This window comes from Natator depressus, chromosome 4 (assembly GCF_965152275.1).
Source record: "Natator depressus isolate rNatDep1 chromosome 4, rNatDep2.hap1, whole genome shotgun sequence".
Lineage (NCBI taxonomy): Eukaryota > Metazoa > Chordata > Testudines > Cheloniidae > Natator > Natator depressus.
Window position 1 is genome coordinate 8,503,688 of NC_134237.1, and position 18,904 is coordinate 8,522,591.

The 18,904-nt window shown below is 47.8% G+C and overlaps 1 protein-coding gene across 15 annotated transcripts in view; it reads right to left on the bottom strand.

Moving 5' to 3' along the window:
• EPHA5 (EPH receptor A5) overlaps window positions 1–11,341 on the bottom strand; it is a 375,690-nt gene extending 364,349 nt beyond the window's left edge. For 4 of the 15 annotated variants that reach the window (XM_074950322.1, XM_074950327.1, XM_074950317.1 and 1 more), the window contains exon 1: window positions 10,615–11,338. In XM_074950322.1, the coding sequence (XP_074806423.1) occupies window positions 10,615–10,747 (133 nt within the window). In that variant the 5' untranslated portion in view covers window positions 10,748–11,338. Of the gene's footprint in view, window positions 1–10,614 lie in introns of all 15 variants that reach the window. The other 11 variants (XM_074950328.1, XM_074950324.1, XM_074950325.1 and 8 more) reach the window with 9 other exon arrangements.
• Between the last annotated feature and the right edge of the window lie 7,563 nt (window positions 11,342–18,904).

Sequence of the window (18,904 nt, forward strand, 5' to 3'; positions counted from 1 at the left end):
GCAACAGTGTCTCAGCCACACCCCTTCTTGCCTGGCCACAGCCCCGTGCCAGCTGCCAGGAGAAGTAGCGGCTACAGCACCCCGAGGCCACTAGAGCATTCCCTACACAGAGGGACATTCTCCACTGCCCTGATGCACCAAATGTATCGTCGCTTTGTGGCAGCAAGAGGTACAAAGCTGTCATACCTTGGCTGTGTTTCTGAACTTATCGCATAACCCAGGAAAGATTAGCACAGAACATCAAACCCAGTGACGTCACCAGACTAGCCTTAAGGGTGGGTGGCTTGTGCCGCTCTCTAGTCCCTTGAGAATTTAAATGTTTAGACTCACAGTGAGGAAGGAAAGTCTAGTGTTTAGGGGACTAGCCTTCAACTCAAGAGACCTGGGTTCAATTCCCCGCTGTGCTACAGGCTCCATGTGTGACCTGGGGCAAGTCACTTATTCTCTCTATCCCTCAGTTCTCCATCTGTAAAATGTGGAACTCAGCCCTGCCCTACCCCAGAGGGGTGAGGTGAGGGTAAATATTCCACAGGCTTGTAAGGTGCTCAGATTCTGCAGTAAGGGGGTCACGTAATTACTTCAGATCAGTGACTACCCTCAGCTGTGATTTGTTTAAGAAACAAATAGGGCTGCTAATTTCTGGCTTACATCCCACAATTATTTCACTATTTCATTCGCCCCGCACGCACAGAAAATAAATGGCTAAGTCAAAAGTTAGTCAAAGAAAGCCAACAACCAGGAGAACTAGAGATCTTAGCTACTGAAGGGCCAGCCCTTAAGTCTGCCAATACAACCGCTTGCGAAAGCTGCAGAAAAGCCAAGCGCTTTCTCTTCTGCAAAGCTTGCCATCCAATGGTTCAGCTGGGCACACAAACAAGAGGGAAGGATGAGGACAAGAGTGGTATGAGCAAATGAAGAACACCTCAACCTCTCCCAGGTTTCTAGCTGAATTCAATTAGACGGGTACTTTTGCATGTTTCTCTTACATATACGTTGACAGTCAAATTGCTTATCCAGTTTCACAAGAAAAACAGACGTAACTAACGCAAGGAAAGTAGCATGAGGCTAATTATAACAACGGAATGTTTCATTTTTGAGGAGGAAAAAAAAGTAACAATTTGAATCCAGACAATGGCTTGCTGGTCAAGTTCTCCTGTGTCTGAGTCAACTCCAGCGCTCACTAAACCAGGATCAGGCACACATTGCTAATGAGATAGCCGGCCTCTGATTAAAAAATGATTTCAAAAAATGAATTTGGGGTAAGCACAGGAAATTGTCAGGTATGTGAATTCCTTGTTTACCCAATAAGTAGGCTTGACAGAATTTTATTTTTATATATAATTTCACTGGATAACATTTTATTTAATTTTATAATTTAGTTGTAAGCATTTTTCTCTATTTTTATCAATGTAAATTTTCACGCTGGCAGGAAATGTTTACACTGGGGTCAGACAATTATTTAATGACAGTAGATGCTGAGATTCAAAACGTTAAAGCTTTATAACCACTGAAACACAAATTGTCAACATTACATATCAAAATATACAGAGTAAATATCCACACATCCAACTCTAAGTTCTCAAGCAGCATATTTCTTACTTTGCCTGTCTGTAAATTTCAGTCATAGATGGAAATACTTTTTCATCAGTTTGTGTGGGTGTGGTGAAATCGACACTTACCAATAAAAATCAAATCCTTCCAAGCCTGCTGATAAGGGTTACAAAGGTGAAGCATTGATTGAAAAGGAATTCTAAACAGCACTCTTGCCCTGAAACAGAGCCCTGTAGTATGGTTAAGAAAATGTTCGGGACTCAACACTCTAAGGAAACGTTACCTGGGGTTCGTACACTCGTTTTTCCTTTGCCTTATGCAGGGAAATTTGATTTTAGGTTTTGTAAACGAGGGACAAAAGAACCCCGATTGCAAGAAGGGCTGATTTTCCTCTCACAGCAGAGTGAGGCTTTATTTCAATAAAGCACCTAAGCATACGTTTAAGTCCCTCCCTATTCAGTGAAGCACTCAAGCAGGTACAAACTTTAACATTAAGCATGTACTTACGTGCTTTGCTGTACAGGGATGAACTGCTGAATCAGGGCCTCCTATAGTGGAGAGTTGCACCAATTAAGCTAGATGTAGGGAATGTAAACTGATTCCATAAATCCGTGTGGACACTCTTATTTATGTTTAAGAGTGGCTTAGTTTGGTTTAGCTTAAATCAATCAGGAGCAAATTTAAGCTAAACCAAACTAAGCCACTCTTAAATCTAAGAAAGACTGTCCACACAGAAGTTACACCAATTTAATTAAACCAGTTTAATTAAATTGGTGCAAGTCTGTATGTAGACATGGTCTAATTCAGGAATAAATCCTCACAGAGGTTAACGGATTTACACTGGTGTAAAGAAGGGAATCAGGCCTCAAATGTCTTGAACTTTGAGAAAAGAAGTAAACTCTTCAAGCTTCAATTCAAAAACCACATATATTGACTTTAAGGGGCCTGATTCTCAGGTCACTTCTGTCCAAATTCTGTATTGTGGTACACTAGCATAGACCCCTTTCTGTGCCTTTGTAGACTCCCAACAACTCACGTGCAGGGGCTCTGTGCTAGCAAACCACGTTGTAGGATTAGGGCTTCAGTGGAGTCCCTTCAGTCTAAAGCATTGGAGTTACACTGGTGGAAAACTGCTGCAAGAGGAGAATGCGGCCCTGAGATTTAATTCATTAACTAATGTCACAGAAACACATCATATGAACGAATCATATCAAACATTGGGCACCGGTTTTTGATTTTACTTACACAAGTTTATTTGGCTGCACAATAAAAATTAACATGACATGGCTCATGGCATAAAATAAACTGATCTGGTTGTTTGCATCTTCTTGAACACTTCTTGAAAGTTGTTCTTTTTTTCAGAGAATTAAAATATTTGTAAAAGCATTTTGCAATCCATGCAAAATATAATTACAGAAACACTTCCTTGGCTGACCTAAAATTTAATTTTATTATTTGCACCACACAAAGGAAATTGAAGGCATGCAGATGAATACTATATTATGGTTTTAAATGTTACATAAGAGGGGATGAGGGCCAACCATACTAACTCTGCAGTTTCCTACTGGGAATACCTGTCAGTTTATCCAACTGTAACTTGATTCACAAATAGCTGCTTTATACATCAAATCATGGTGTCAACGTGTATGATACTATAGGAGGAAGGTCTGTCAATGTTTCTATTATAAGATGCTTTGCCTATTTACATATATTTATAGTCATTGTGATAACATGCTTTAAGATGTAACTTGGTTTAGATGCAATCTTGGGGTCAACTGTTATGTATTTTGAAAAATACATAATACATCATTCATAAGTTGCCTCATTTTAAAGTCATACTTAAAAGCTATGTTTCAATTGCTTTTTGTATATTTAAAGCAAAAAAAGATTTGATTTAAAACTGAAACTGGTATTTGATTCTTACTGAACAAGGTATAATTGCTTTGAATATTTTGAAAAGAAAAAGCTAAAACTGACAGAGATGTTTAAAGACCTGATTCTGAAAACCCTATTTCCTCTGACTACTCCTTACTCATATCAGCGGTCCCATTGAACTCAATTTAAAGTCGACAGGATTACTTGCATGAGCAAAGATTATTCTTGTAAAGCAATGCGCAGGATTGGGCCCAAAATTTTTACTGTGGAAAGAAATAAACAAAACCCGATTCCAATGCCATCCACTGAAGAGTATATAACTTTTAAAAGCTGGTAATATGTACTTTATTAATAGACTGGAATGGCTCCAAAGTTAGATATCTATTTTTACACAACACCATTAAAATATCACCAGCTTGCATAGTTTCCCAGTCTATAGCATTGTTAAAATAAAGTAAGACCTGTCTGACTATGTGATTTATGAAGCGGAGACTGTACTGGTTATGTAAGTAATACCTTTTTAAGAAACCTGGTTACATCCGTTTTTTTACCAAATAGATTGGAATAGCTTCAAATGGAAGTATATAATACAGATTTCGGTTGCTTTTCAACGCTCATTAAAAGACAGTTCTAACTGGTTAAATATATACGTTTTGATAACATACCCAAATATATATTTACCCAATGGGCCAGGTCAGTGGGAGTTCTGCCACTATCAGATAAATACATACTCCATTAAGACCTTAGAACAGCTCTCTGGAGTAAACAATCTGCATTTTATAACCTTCATCTAACTCTGCCTGCTCCTGCTGTCCCTATAAATAAATAAATAAATAAATAAAATTAAACTATACATGAATCAATTCAATAAATCCAGCCAGATAAATCCTCCAAACTATAATTATTTAAAACGGACAAATCCCTGGAAATTCCAAGTTAACCCTATTACTCTGTTCTAAAATTACTGAAATAACAGACGGAGATAAGTTAAGGATGAAGAGTTGACCTTAATCTTGAATTTTCTACTTTTGTCTGTTTAAGCCACATTGTCATTATTTCAAAGAAATGGTTTGGGGTTTTTTTCTTTTCATTCATTTAACAATCTACTTAGCAGTTGTCACAGTACTGTCTGATCATCACTTATTTCTGCTGAGTAGTTCTAATGTATTCTTTATTTTTAGTGGTCATTATGCAAATAAGATAGCTGTGATATATTATTAAAAACAATCAGAAAATGTACACAAGTCTTTTGAAAATCTGCCCATAAAACATTTTAATGTCATCTGGGTTACTTCCAAATGAGAGCTGAAAATCAATCCAAATTTACAGAAAACATGAACCAAACCATTCCTTAAAAAAAAAAAAAATAGCCAAGTCACTTCCAAAAACCTTAAAGCTTATGACAGAATTTAAATTGCGGGCACTTTTACCATTAAGGATGTGCAAAAAATAAAGTCAAATACAATGCAGTCCCTAACGTCAAGTAATGGTTCAGAAGTTACTGCCAAGGGGAAAAAAGAGGAGATTATGTTCCTGTGTGGGCTGTATCTATTTGGGTTCATATTCTGTGCCTCTCAACATGGTATCTCAATCATGTAGCAACTCTGGCATCAAGCAGCTTCCAGAAAAACATAACTCAGGCAATTACTGTGTTAACATTGTTGTCTTACAGCCTCAGGCAACATATTTCTGATTAATTGCTATCAGTATTCTTCGCTGTGCAAAATAACTCCAGCCCAGTATATTCATTCAGTCAATAAAAATAAAACATGCATGACTGTAACTCAGGGGAAGTCATTTCTCTAAGGATATGTCACGGGTAATGCATTTAATGTAAAGGACTGCTTTTGAAATAGTGGTCTTTGAATAGTCTCAGTAGAGTTGAATTTCTGATTGTATATTATTAGAAGGGGAAAAAATACAAATAATAGGATTTTAACTCGTGAAATTTGCAAAGGAGTTCAACAGTAATAGTTACACGATGACTCACAGATGCCATTGTACTGAGCCCTCTTCCTTTACTGCATGTTATAGATTAAGATATAGTATGACAGCTACTAAAATGGTTTTCTCCTTATAACAAAAAGAAAAGGAGTACTTGTGGCACCTTAGAGACCAACCTAAGAGACTAAAGGTGCCACAAGTCCTCCTTTTCTTTTTGCGAATACAGACTAACACAGCTGCTACTCGGAAACCTCTCCTTATAACAGAAACTGTGGCCAAATTTTTTAAATCAGGTGTCTACTTTTATCCTTCTAAACCCATATTTAGGCATATTAGAAAGTGTGTTTAGCCCCCAGACAGCTCCTGTTGAAAACAATGGAAGTTGTTGGCTGCTCAGCTATTTTGCTCGAATATGGATTTAGGAGCCTAATTATTATTTTTTTTAATTGGCCTATATTTCAAACAATATTTTCACAAACCCTTCCACCTCTATTGTGATGCCTAAACACAATCCACAGTGCATAGTATGGATTTCACATCTCCTACCTAGCAATACCACTGCAGTTAAAACAAAAGTTCAGTTTAAGATTAACTCAGTACTAACATTTGATTCATAAGATATATGGAAATAAAGTTCTCACAATTGTTACTGGAAAATAAAAGCGATTACGCTAACACAGCTAAGTGGTACACATTCTTTGCTGACCAAGTTCTTTTTTAGGCACAGCAGAAACAAAATTACAAAGGAAACAAAACAAAAAACAAAACAAGAAAAACTTGACTAACTTTTTTATCCTCCCATCTTCAAGAAGTCCAACCCCTCCTCCCCACAGTTGGCTACAAATAAACCTATGATCTCTCAGCTAGTGTAAATTTTCAAATCTCGATTGAAGTCAACTGAGCTAGGGATGGCAATTCACACCAGCTGAGGTTCTGTCCCCCAGAATGCACCTTGAATGCTGAGAGAAACAACACTGAACTTTTCAAAACCAAACTGTTGACAAGTGTCAACAGCATATGGCACAGGGACTTTAGCAACCGAGGCTCTAATGAATTAGCCTTGATTCACTGCAGGGTGAATCATTTTCAGAGTAGAACTGTTCAGCAGTAATTGGCCAAGAAGCCATGCTGTGAAAAGCACTTGTCAGATAATGCTTGTTTACAAATAAATCTACAAATGGTAGAGTGGCTGTTTGCTGAATAAGTTCAGGTCCACCTCTAGACTTCACTTCCTGCCCTGGGCTTATGAAAAGCATAAAAGTTGAAGATTGTGAATAAAAGGGGGAAGAGAGTGAGACGGTATAAAGCCAACCCACGTGCTGTCAATACTTATTGCAATATTCCCCCATCTCTTCTTTCTCTAAAGATCTCACTAAACCATGTAACAAGGCAATTTCCTTTAAAAAATTCCAGTATTCTATCATACAACAGAGGCCCGATCCTGCAAGTGTTTGTTCACAAGTGGCCTTTACTCACTTGCAGCCACCCCTTTGACTCCAGTGGGACATACTCACATGCGTAAGGACCATGTGTGAGTAAGAGATTGCAGGTGCAAAGTGTCTGTCTCTCTGTTTATTAATAGATCAATGCAAATCATGATAAACCAGAACAAAACAACATACTCCCAACTTAGAAACCTTTCATATAAACACCCAATGAGTAGCTTACTCTTCAGAGCAATCCAACTGACTTTACTGGAGTGAGTAGTCCCAATGAAGTTATTCACAAGCATGGATATGTTTGCAGACTGGATCCATAATGATTGATTTATCGAAGAGAAATCTAAGGAAACATTCACCCTCCCCTAATCTATGCATTCTCTAGCCCTGAGCACTCCATAACTTCACAGCCACCACCATGCATTTGTCCCTTCCTCTGTATATTTTTCTGTGATTTGCATTAATCCCATTTTCTAAAATATATTATGACAAGCTATTTACCTCAAACCACAGCTCTGAAACCTCCCTGTGCCTTTTCCCTTCCTCCCCCCTTGTAGGAATTTCACTAATAAATCACTGTGTGTAATAAGCTTGGTTTATAAGCAGGCTTCTTGGCCCGAAAGTTTGTGTATTACAACCTGCATGTGGATCCAAAAAACAACAAAAAACCTCAAGATGATCTACCTTGTGGATAAAAAAAACAAAAAACAAACCCAAAATCGAAAAACAGGTTTAAGAAAAACTGGAAAGCATCCCTGCCAATCGGAAAACCATGGCACATGTCTTTACATATTGACTTCAAGCAGATGAAACTTTTAAATTGTCAGCAATAATCAGCACAAGTATCCATTCCGCTTGTTGCAGTATTATGGGGTAACAATTCTTATATCCTCATTTCCCCGAGGTGGGTTTTTTTTTTTTCCTTCTTGCACAACGCACCTTTTTAAAAAAAGTAAATAAACTTTGGACAGCATTTGAAATGCGCCAGAAATAAATAAATATCTTTAGGGGGGAAAGGTATTTCCTACTCCCATCCTCTCTCCTCCTGGGCCTGTGTAGCTTTAATTTGGGTTTGGATTTTTGCTGTACTGCTCCTGGCAGCTCTGTTTAGGCGCTGGGGTCTCAGAGCCTTACTCCGGGGCTAATTCCTGGGCTCTGAGCTGGGGTAATTTCGATGCGACACTAAAGAGAGACTGTAAGCGTCTGGCTGGAAACATACAATCCAGTCCAACCCCACGACACAAAACATACAGTACAACCACACAAGCCTAACGGTAAATACGCACACAGCACAACACACACACACAGAGCACAGCCCAACCCAAACACAGGCACCGCACAACACAAAACACACACATAACCCCAACGCACAGCATGCAGCCCGACACACGTACACACACAAGCAAACACAAAACACCCAGAGAGCGTCACACAAAAGACAAAACATACACACAACCCCACACACCCCGTGGAACACAAACACACACGCCACCGCAGCGGGACACAGACACACAACCCCGGACTTGCACCCCCCGCCCCGCAGCACACGCCGCACCGCGCACAGGGGCGCCAGGGTTTAGCCGCCTGCCTGAGCCGCCCAGAGCCCCGCAGCCCCGCGGGGCGCCCCGCGACTCCCGGCCACAGCCGGGCGCGCCGCCCGCAGCCGCTCAGCGGGGAAGGGGGCTGCCGGCCCCGGGAGCCTGCTGCCGGGAAGAGCGGAGCGAGCCTCGGGGAGCTGCGGGCCGGGGGGACGGGAACTGGAGTGACGGGCCGGGGGGGTAGGACACGGGGCGGGGGGCACGGGGCAGAGCGGTAGGGGGGCTGGGGGAAGGGAGCTATGGGGGGACCCGGGGAGAGGAGGGGCAGAGCGGGTTGTGGGCACGGGGCAGGGTGCTGGGGAGAGGGGAGGGAGCGGTAGGGGGGAGCTATGGGGGGACCCGGGGTGGGGGGAGGGAGCGGTAGGGGGGAGCTATGGGGGGACCCGGGGTGGGGGGAGGGAGCGGTAGGAGGGAGCTATGGGGGGACCCGGGGAGCGGAGGGGTATGGCGTGTTGTGGGCACGGAGCAGGGCGCTGGGGGGGGGCGGTAGGGGGCTGGGGAAGGGAGCTATGGGGGGACCCGGGGAGCGGAGAGCAGGGCGGGTTGTGGGCACTGGCAGAGCGCTATGTGGGGGGAGGTAGGGGGAGCTATGGGGGGACCCGGGGAGCGGAGAGCAGGGCGGGTTGTGGGCACGGGGCAGAGCGCTATGTGGGGGGAGGTAGGGGGAGCTATGGGGGGACCCGGGGAGCGGAGGGGCAGGGCCGGTTATGGGCACGGGGCAGGGCGCTGTGTGTGTCTTGGAGGCTAGAGAAAGGGAGCTATGGGGGGACCCGGGCAGCTGAGGGACAGGGGGGGTTGTGGGCACGGGGCAGGGCGCTATGTGGGGGGCTGGGGAAGGGAGCTATGGGGGGATCCGGGGAGCGGAGAGCAGGGCGGGTTGTGGGCACGGGGCAGGGCGCTATGTGGGGGGAGGTAGGGGGAGCTATGGGGGGACCCGGGGAGCGGAGGGGCAGGGCAGGTTATGGGCACGGGGCAGGGCGCTGTGTGTGTCTTGGAGGCTAGAGAAAGGGAGCTATGGGGGGACCCGGGCAGCTGAGGGACAGGGGGGGTTGTGGGCACGGGGCAGGGCGCTATGTGGGGGGCTGGGGAAGGGAGCTATGGGGGGACCCGGGGAGCGGAGAGCAGGGCGGGTTGTGGGCACGGGGCAGGGCGCTATGTGGGGGGAGGTAGGGGGAGCTATGGGGGGACCCGGGGAGCGGAGAGGCAGGGCGGGTTGTGGGCACCGGGCAGGGCGCTGTGTCTGGGGGGCGGTAGGGGGGAGCTATGGGGGGACCCGGGGAGCGGAGAGGCAGGGCGGGTTGTGGGCACGGGGCAGGGCGCTATGTGGGGGGCGGTAAGGGGGAGCTATGAGGGAACCCGGGGAGCGGAGAGGCAGAGCGGGTTGTGGGCACCGGGCAGGGCGCTGTGTCTGGGGGGCGGTAGGGGGGAGCTATGAGGGGACCCGGGGAGCGGAGAGGCAGGGCGGGTTGTGGGCACGGGGCAGGGTGCTATGTGGGGGGCGGTAGGGGGGAGCTATGGGGGGACCCGGGGAGCGGAGAGGCAGGGCGGGTTGTGGGCACGGGGCAGGGCGCTATGTGGGGGGCGGTAGGGGGGAGCTATGGGGGGACCCGGGGAGCGGAGAGGCAGGGCGGGTTGTGGGCACGGGGCAGGGCGCTATGTGGGGGGCGGTAGGGGGGAGCTATGGGGGGACCCGGGGAGCGGAGAGGCAGGGCGGGTTGTGGGCACGGGGCAGGGCGCTATGTGGGGGGCGGTAGGGGGGAGCTATGGGGGGACCCGGGGAGCGGAGAGGCAGGGCGGGTTGTGGGCACGGGGCAGGGCGCTGTGTCTGGGGGGCGGTGGGGGGGCTGGGGAAAGGGAGCTCTGGGGGGACCCGGGCAATGGAGGGTCAGGGCGAGTTGTGGGCACGGGGCGGAGGGGACCCGGAGACGGCGAGGGGCAGGGTAGGGAGCCGTGGCCAGGAGGCTGTGAGGGGCACGGGGGCTGGACAGCGGGACCAGGGGGCTGGAGAGCACGAAGGGGGCGCAGTCGCCCGCCCCCCGGGAGCGGACCAGGTGCTCCCCCAGGCACAGGGCGCGGACACGGGCACCGGCGGGATGCTCCAGTCCCTTCCCACCAACCCAGCGCGAGAGAGCCCGAGTCACTCCCCGGCTCCCGCGGCGGCGAGCAGCCCCGGGGCAGGGTCCCCCCCACCCCTCCGCGCCTCTCACCTTCGTTGCTGGGGCTGGCCAGCAGGCTCCGCAGCGCCCCGCACAGCAGGAGACACGTCCAGAGGGGAGCCGGGGAGCCGCCGCCGCTGCAGCCGAGCCCCGCTGCCCCTGCCCGGGCGCCCGAGCCCCGCATCCTCCTCCGCAGCCGGTGCCGTCGCCTGCCTCCCCGCTGTGCGCTCCGCTCCCCTAGCGCATGGGTGCGCACTGGCGGGCCAGGGCTCTCCGCGCTCCCCGCTCCGGAGCTGGGGCAGCCGCGCTCTGCCCGCCTCGGGCGGCGCTCCCGAGCCCAGCAACGCGCGCTGGGGAGGAGGGGGGCAGCCCCGGCCGGAGATGGAGGCTTGGCGAAGGGGAGGCACCGCCAGAGCAGCCGCTGGAGGAGGAGAGAGATGGAAGATGTGCGCCCTAGATGGACGGAGCGCCTGAAACTGCCCCGGCTGCCGCTGCTGCGTGTGTGTGTGAATCCGCCCCCGTCCTCGCCCGACCCGCTCCGCTCTACGTGCGAGCGGGGATGAGCCGCGCCACGGAGCTTCCCTGCCCGGCTGCTGGGAGCAGCCAGCCACCTAGCAGCTCCAGCCACGAACTGGGGCTCGGCCCTCTCCCGGAGCGCCAGGGAGACGCAGGAAGGCGAGTGAGGGGCCGGCTAAGACGCCACACAGCGCGTGCCTCCGCTCTGTGCCTCTGAGCCTTGGAGCTGGAAAGATGCCCGATGCCCACAGCCCATCCTCCCAAGCAACTCCCTTCCGCGCACACACCGCAGGGAGGAGGCAGTGCCTGGGACCCTCTCTCCTCACCCTGCACCTTTCCCCGCCCTGGGATTGTTGAGCTGGGAGAACGGGACTCCCTGTAGAACCCCCCACGGGCTGTGTGCCTGGATTTCTGAGAAGTGGGGAGTCGGGGACAGGCTTTGCTGGCGTGGATCTATTTGGTATTTAAAGTGCCTTTTATCGATTGCTTGTTCGTGTCACTGTATTCGGTGTTCAGCTTATTAGTTTGTGTCATGCCAAGGTACGGCAGGAGTAATCACCTTCACAAAAGGACTGGAGAGAGTTGGCTAGCTGGTCTACGTGAAATAAGTGTACAGTATGGGCGAAAAGCCTGATCCTATGGAAGTGAATGAGAGTGTCGTCCCTGACTCCAGTGGGAGTGGGGTTTCACCCTAGGTGTTCAGAGTAACCTTTAGGCAAGTAGCTTCTCCCTCCTCATGCCAGCAATGGCATTGTCTTCAAGTACAGGTGACTCAGCTGAGTAAGGATTTGCAGGTTCAGCCCCCAAATTCTTAAACTGGTAGCCAAAGGGTAATAACATGGAAGTCATCAGATGCCTACAGGTGAAGAGGGAGGATGGTGTTGAAGTTAAGGAACTGGCTTAGGACTCAGGAGATCTGGGTTCCATCACTGGCTTTTCCACAGACTTCCTCTGTGACCCCGGAGATTAAGGAACCTCCCCCTGTAAAATGGGGATAATAAATCATTATTTCTCACATCCTCTCTGCCTTAAATTGAAACTCTTCTAGGTAGGGACCATGTACTTACAGACAGCACCTAATGGGGGCCTGCTCTCAGCTGGAGTCTCTAGGCACAGTTGAAATAAAAATTACTTAAAACCATTGAGACAAGTTCAGCAAACCCAGTGCAAGGAGCTGTGTGCCTCGTTTTGCTAGCAGAGCTCCTTGCACCCCAGGGAGATTCAGCTTTGCACACGGCAGGATATTTGCCACTGCCCTCCATGGATTTTCAAAAGGGAGGGTTCGTACTTTAACTTCTTGCAGCATTTCACAAGAGCTCTGCTGGAGTCCAGAAAGCCTGACTCAGTGGATATAGTTGGCCAAATTGGCCAGGCCCTTTTGGCACCAGACCAACTGCTTATATCACACTCTTTTCCCCCACTGGAAATTCCTGTAACAAAGAATGCCATCAGGGCTTTCTGGCCCATCAGTCTCCCCTCACTCTATCCCTCTGACTCATGTTCTCCTCTAAAAGAAAAGGAGTACTTGTGGCACCTTAGAGACTAACCAATTTATTTGAGCATAAGCTTTCGTGAGCTACAGCTCACTTCATCGGATGCATACTGTGGAAAATACAGAAGATCTTATGCTCAAATAAATTGGTTAGTCTCTAAGGTGCCACAAGTACTCCTTTTCTTTTTGCGAATACAGACTAACACGGCTGTTACTCTGAAACATGTTCTCCTCTGACATTTCTTCTCCTTCCTTCCCCCACCTCCACTATGTCATGAAGCTTCATCTCCCAAGCTCACGCTGGCATTGGTGGTGACTGGAACCAGAGGTGGCTGCAACAGTGAGGGGTTTAAAATAAAAGGGTATCACTGAAGTCAAATACGTCAGTGGTTCTCAAAACATTGCCTATGGCACACACTCATGGTCCACAGAGCACTTGATGGTGGGCTGTAGCAAGCTAGATGGCAGTTTTACCAACCCAATATGACAACGACACTCAAGAGTCACAAGTCTAGTCCCCCCAGTCAAAAGATTGGCGTAACATGATGCTTTTAAAATGATACATTTGGGGTTCTTTTCCTTTGAACCTTTCAGGTGCACTCGGGTCACATTTTCAAGCTTTTTTCCACAACAGTGAGGACTAGAAACCTGCAACTATTAAAAGGCTAATTGTCTCGCACAATCACTTGTCTGCACAGTCTGGGGCTTTACGTGAAACATGAAATATCACAAGACTTGCAGTAAAAGCAGGAGTGTTGGTAACATACATGGCCCCATTATTAGCTGACAAATTGCATTAAAGACAACAGAGGATGGATCAAATACTTCCCTAACATCCCTTTTGCATGTAATTGATTAGTGCCTTGCTACAGAGGTGTTATATGAACACAGCTGAGAAGAAAGGGGAGGCACACCATTGCAAAGGGATGAGATGGTAGGCCCAGGAGACGCTGTTATTAAACCCTGGTCAGGGTTGCTATGACAAAAAGCTTAGGCGGGCCTGTATAAGCAGTTCCACTCCCCACCCTATCCTCAAGCCATGGCATTGCAGGCAGGTCTTTGCCTCGAGCACCCCTTGTTGAGCACCTTTGGCCCTACAAAAATAACAAGGAGTACTTGTAGCACCTTAGAGACTAACAAATTTATTTGAGCATAAGCTTTTGCCCAGATAAATTTGTTAAGTCCCTAAGGTGCCACAAGGACTCCTCGTTGATACAGACGAACACGGCTACCACTCTGAAACCTTTGGCCCTACAGTTGCTCTTTCTGTCAACTCGAGGACTAAACTGTGAAGTCACATCTAGTCTACATTCCCTTCTAGGGTAACAAAAATTCACACAAATAAGAGATTCTCGCATCCTGTTTGGGCTTTTCAACCAATCCCCCAGGCTCATTTCCCCACCCCTTCTTGCCTTCATTTAAATCACTCAGTAGCTCTAGAATAATCTCCTATAATCCTCTCAGGCCCTACCAACACCCTAGTACCCCCCCCCTCAAATTTACTCTTCTCAGCCCTTTCACACAGCCCAAGTGTCTCACAAGCTGTCTCCTGCCTCCTCTGACTAAGATGCAGCTAATTATGGCACAGGTGGGCTGACTGGCCCTTAAAGGGGCAGGCCACCCTCTGACAGCCTGAAATACAAAATAACTACATGGAGGATTTGGGTTTGATTTTCAAAAGCACATTTGTTACCCATTGGTCATATCCAAAATCATCCCAGTCATGATGATAAACATCAGATACTATGTCTAATTCTGATGCATTTAATAAAGCTTTGTGAATTATAAGTCCAGAAGGGACCATTGTGATCTCATCTGACCTCCTGCACTATATTTACCTGTGGTGGGTCGGTGCCCCACCCCCATGCCAGATTGGGCTTCAACAGGCCAGAGCGGCTGCGCAAGGGGGCAGCCAATCAGGGAGGGCCTGTTAGAGAGCCAAACAGGGCCAGTATTACAGCCAGCCAATCAGGGCTAGGCTAGGCCCTATATAAAGGCTGCCCAGGAGGGTGAAGGTCTGTCTCCTGTGTGAGGAGACTAGTACCAGGGACAGAGCAGTGCTGAGCAGGTGTGGGGTAGAAGGGAACTCCTGCCCAGTACCTGCTGTGTTGTGAGCCCTGAGAAAAAGGGCCTACCTGATGGAAAGGGGCCGAAGGGGAAACGGCCCAGGGAGAGAGATGGACAAAGGGAGAGAAGGAGGGCAGGCAGGAAGGCTGCTGCCAAAGGGTCCCTGGGTTGGGACCCAGAGTAGAGGGTGGGCCTGGTCCCCCCCCCCCCTTGCACTTCCACCTGGCTGTTAGGAGTGGCCATCACGGACTGCACCAGACCCCTGCCAAAAGGGGTTAGACTGTGGGGGTGTGGTTGGTCATTGTGGCTGGGGTGAAGAGGACTGCTGATAACACCAAACCCCTGGAAGGGGGTGAGACCGGAGTAGAGGGCACTGCCGGAGGGCAATGTCCTGAAGAGGACTCCGTGAGCTGGGAGCAAAGTGGGTTGAGATGCCAATCCAGGGTGAGAGGCTGATGGGACACCACTGGCAGAGGGCGCTCTGCATGAACTGAGCTAATTCCCAGAGTGAACAGCAGGAAGTGCTGTGGTGGTGAGTCCCAACCCTGTCACATTACCTTTGCCTTCAATTTTAATGGTTAATAGGGAAAAAGAGGTGTGGCTACTAATTTGATAAAGATACTGAAGATGCATGCCCAGATTATGTTTTTTAATCTTCCCAAGATATTGGCACCAGGAGCACAGCTTTAATTTCAGCTCCTACTGTTTCTTTCATTCAAATATTTATTTTCCACTTTTTCATTCACTGAATGACACAGCCCCGGCCCCTACCCATGTGTAACATTTTACATTTCTGCAACAGAGCATCAGCAATTGATCCCCAGGTTTACTCACCTATGGCAGTACTTTGCTTTGGCAAAAAGACCATAAAGAGATCAAAGGTTTGACTATATATCCCAATTAGGAGACCAACAAAAGTTTAATAAATAAAATAATATAACAAAATAAAGCCCCGTAAGACTTGTAGGTACACTAGCCTGACACTAAACAAAAGTAAGAGGGGGAAAAATGGTTCTTTTATTAACATGATTCTGCCTGCATGTGTCACACCCTGTGTATACTGTGGGTCGGATTTTCACATGCTCTCAGCATTGGCCTAACTGTACTCCAAGTTAAATCAATAATGCAAAACCCGTTGATTTCAATGGGTGAAATGCTGGCCCTAGTGAAGTTAATGGGAGTTTTGTCACTGACTTCTATGTGGGCCAGGATTTCACCCACGTATTTACATTACAATTCTTCCCCCCCTCCCCACCCCCCAGTCTCTGGATCACATTGATCTAGACTGAGGACAGTACAATGAAGGGTTGTAACAGAGTGTGCTGGTCTGTACCTTTAAGCCCCAAGCCAGCCCTGTTTGGAGATAGAGCCTTTTGTTGAACAGGTAGTTTGGCCTAGCGGGAAGGGATTGTCTGACCCAGCTGGGAAAGGGTCTGGGGATTCTATAAATGGGGGAAGAGAGCACAGCTTGAAAGAAAAGTCATAGGAAGGGTTTTGTAGCTTGTTCTGCACTAGGACAGAACTTGCTCCTGGGTTTCTGCTTTGATCAGGTAAGCTTTATTTTGGTGTTACTTTGTGAGTCTGGGATTTGAAGAATGAACTGTGTCCTCATGGAAGGGCTGGACTAGACTTTGGAAATGGTGTTAGTCCTTCCTAGACTGGGAAGGTAGATCAGTAGCCCTTTAGGGTTATTCACTTTCATGGTTGCGCTCTCTCTCTGAAGAGGCACGAGTGAGTCATCCCTTAGAGCTCCAGAAAGGTGTGAGAAGCCAGAAAGAAAACCTGGTCAAGCAGCACCTTGCTACCATTCCCTATTGATACAGAGGATAGCTTATGTGGAAAAACAGTCCAGCTGGTCTGAGGCTTCCATCTACTGAGAGACAGGAACTGGTGTGGTTGGACAGGTGATTCTCCTTCATAGAAATTGATGGTACAAAATTTTGTTTTCATCTAATATTTGATGGTTGGATGTCTATGTGGGCTGGTTTATTTGTAAAGTGGAGAAAGTACAGCTGATATACTAGGGATACCTTAATTTTCTAAGAGAAACAGATGAGGGTTTTTTTGTATATTTCATGAGCTAGTTAAAAACCGCAACAAAGGTCCAGATTCTATCACTGTGTATATTTGTCACTTCATCAGACACTCTCGTTTGGCCTGCTTGTGACCTAGGTACTGGCTGCTATATTTAATAAGATACTGTTTAAGAAAAAGGCTCCTAGAGGGTATCTGTGCTGCCAGACATAGGAGTTGAGAGAGATGTTCAGAAAGATACCTGTTAAATTACCTTAACTTGGCTGTAAGTATTTATCCCAAATGACACTTGAAAGTGAGTGAACAGTATAAACAGGCTTAGCCAAACTACAGCAAAACCAGCTCTTTCACTGTGGTATGTCTCCATTGCAATTAAAGAGCTATGGCTGGCCCGTGCCAGCTGTTGAATTGCAGTGTAGATGTTTGGGATCAGGCTGCAGCCTGAGCTTTGCGACTCTTCCCACCTCACAGTGTCCTAGATATTTGGGCTGACGTGGGAGCCTAGGCTCAACACTGCAATTAAACAGCCCCTTCACCTGAGCCCCAAGAGCCTGCGCCTGCTGGCATAGGCCAGCTGTGGGTTTTTAACTGCAGTGCAGACATACTCCGTCAGACCAAACTTGAAAAGTGATTCCAGTCACCTCTCTCAGGCTGGCACTGACCCTCACTGCATGGTGTTCAGAAAAAGCCCATCCGTGACAAGTCTGAGGAGTCACACCCTTATTGCACAGAGTGCTCAGTTGAGAGGCAGTGGGGTCTAGTAGAAAGGGTGCTAGACTTGGACTTAGGAGACTCCGACAGTTCTACTGAAAGACTTGCCATTGATCTGCTCAGTAAAGCTAGCTACATCTCCCACTGTCCACCTTGTGAATTAAGGGCTTGTCTACACTTGAAGCACTAGTATTTCAAGTGTAGACACTACCAATGCTTCAGGGGCAGGGGGTTAGACAAATCATAAAAGATTAGGGTTGGAAGAGACCTCAGGAGGTCATCTAGTCCAATCTCCTGCTCAAAGCAGGACCAACCCCAATGAAATCATCCCAGCCAGGGCTTTGTCAAGCTGGGCCTTAAAAACCTCCAATGATGGAGATTCCACCACCGCCCTAGGTAACCCATTCCAGTGCTTCACCACCCTCCTAGCAAAATAGTGTTTCCTAATATCCAACCTAGACCTCCCCCACTGAAACTTGAGACCATTGCTTCTTGTTCTGTCTTCTGCCACCACTGAGAACAGCTGAGCTCCATCCTCTTTGGAACCCCCCCTTCAGGTAGTTGAAGGCTGCTATCAAATCCCCCCCTCACTCTTCTGCAGACTAAACAAACACAGTTCCTTCAGCCTCTCCTTGTAAATTATGTGCCCCAGCCCCCTAATCATTTTTGTTGCTCTCCACTGGATTCTCTCCAATTTGTCCACATCCTTTCTGGGTGGCGGGGGGGGGAAGGGGGCAAAACTAGATGCAATACTCCAGATGTGGCCTCACCAGTACCAAATAGAGGGGAATAATCACTTCCCTCGATCTGCTGGCAATGCTCCTACTAATGCAGCCCAATATGCCGTTAGCTTTCTTGGCAACAAGGGCACACTGCTGACTCATATCCAGCTTCTCCTCCACTGTAATCCCCAGGTCCTTTTCTGCAGAACTGCTGCTTAGCCAGTCGGTCCCCAGCCTATAGCAGTCCATGGGATTCTTCTGTCCTAAGTGCAGGACTCTGCACTCGTCCTTGTTGAACCTCATCAGATTTCTTTTGGCCCAATCCTCCAATTTGTCTTGGTCACTCTGGACCCTATCCCTTCCCTCCAGCATATCTACCACTCCCCCCAGCTTAGTGTCACCTGCAAACTTGCTGAGGGTGCAATCCATCCCATCATCCAGATCATTAATAAAGATGTTGAACAAAACCGGCCCCAGGACTGACCCCAGGGACACTCCGCTTGATACCATCTGACATTGAGCCATTGATCACTACCCATTGAGCCTGACAATCTAGCCAGCTTTCTATTCACCTTATGGTCCATTCATCCAATCCATACTTTTTTAACTTGATGGCAAGAATACTGTGGGAGACCTTATCAAAAGCTTTGCTAAAGTCAAGATATATCACGTCTACCACTTTCCCCATATCCACAGAGCCAGTTATCTCCTCGTAGAAGGCAATCAGGTTGGTCAGGTTCTCCCACTGGTGTTGGTAATCCAGCTCCCTGGGAGGTAGTAGCTAGGTTGACAGAAAAAG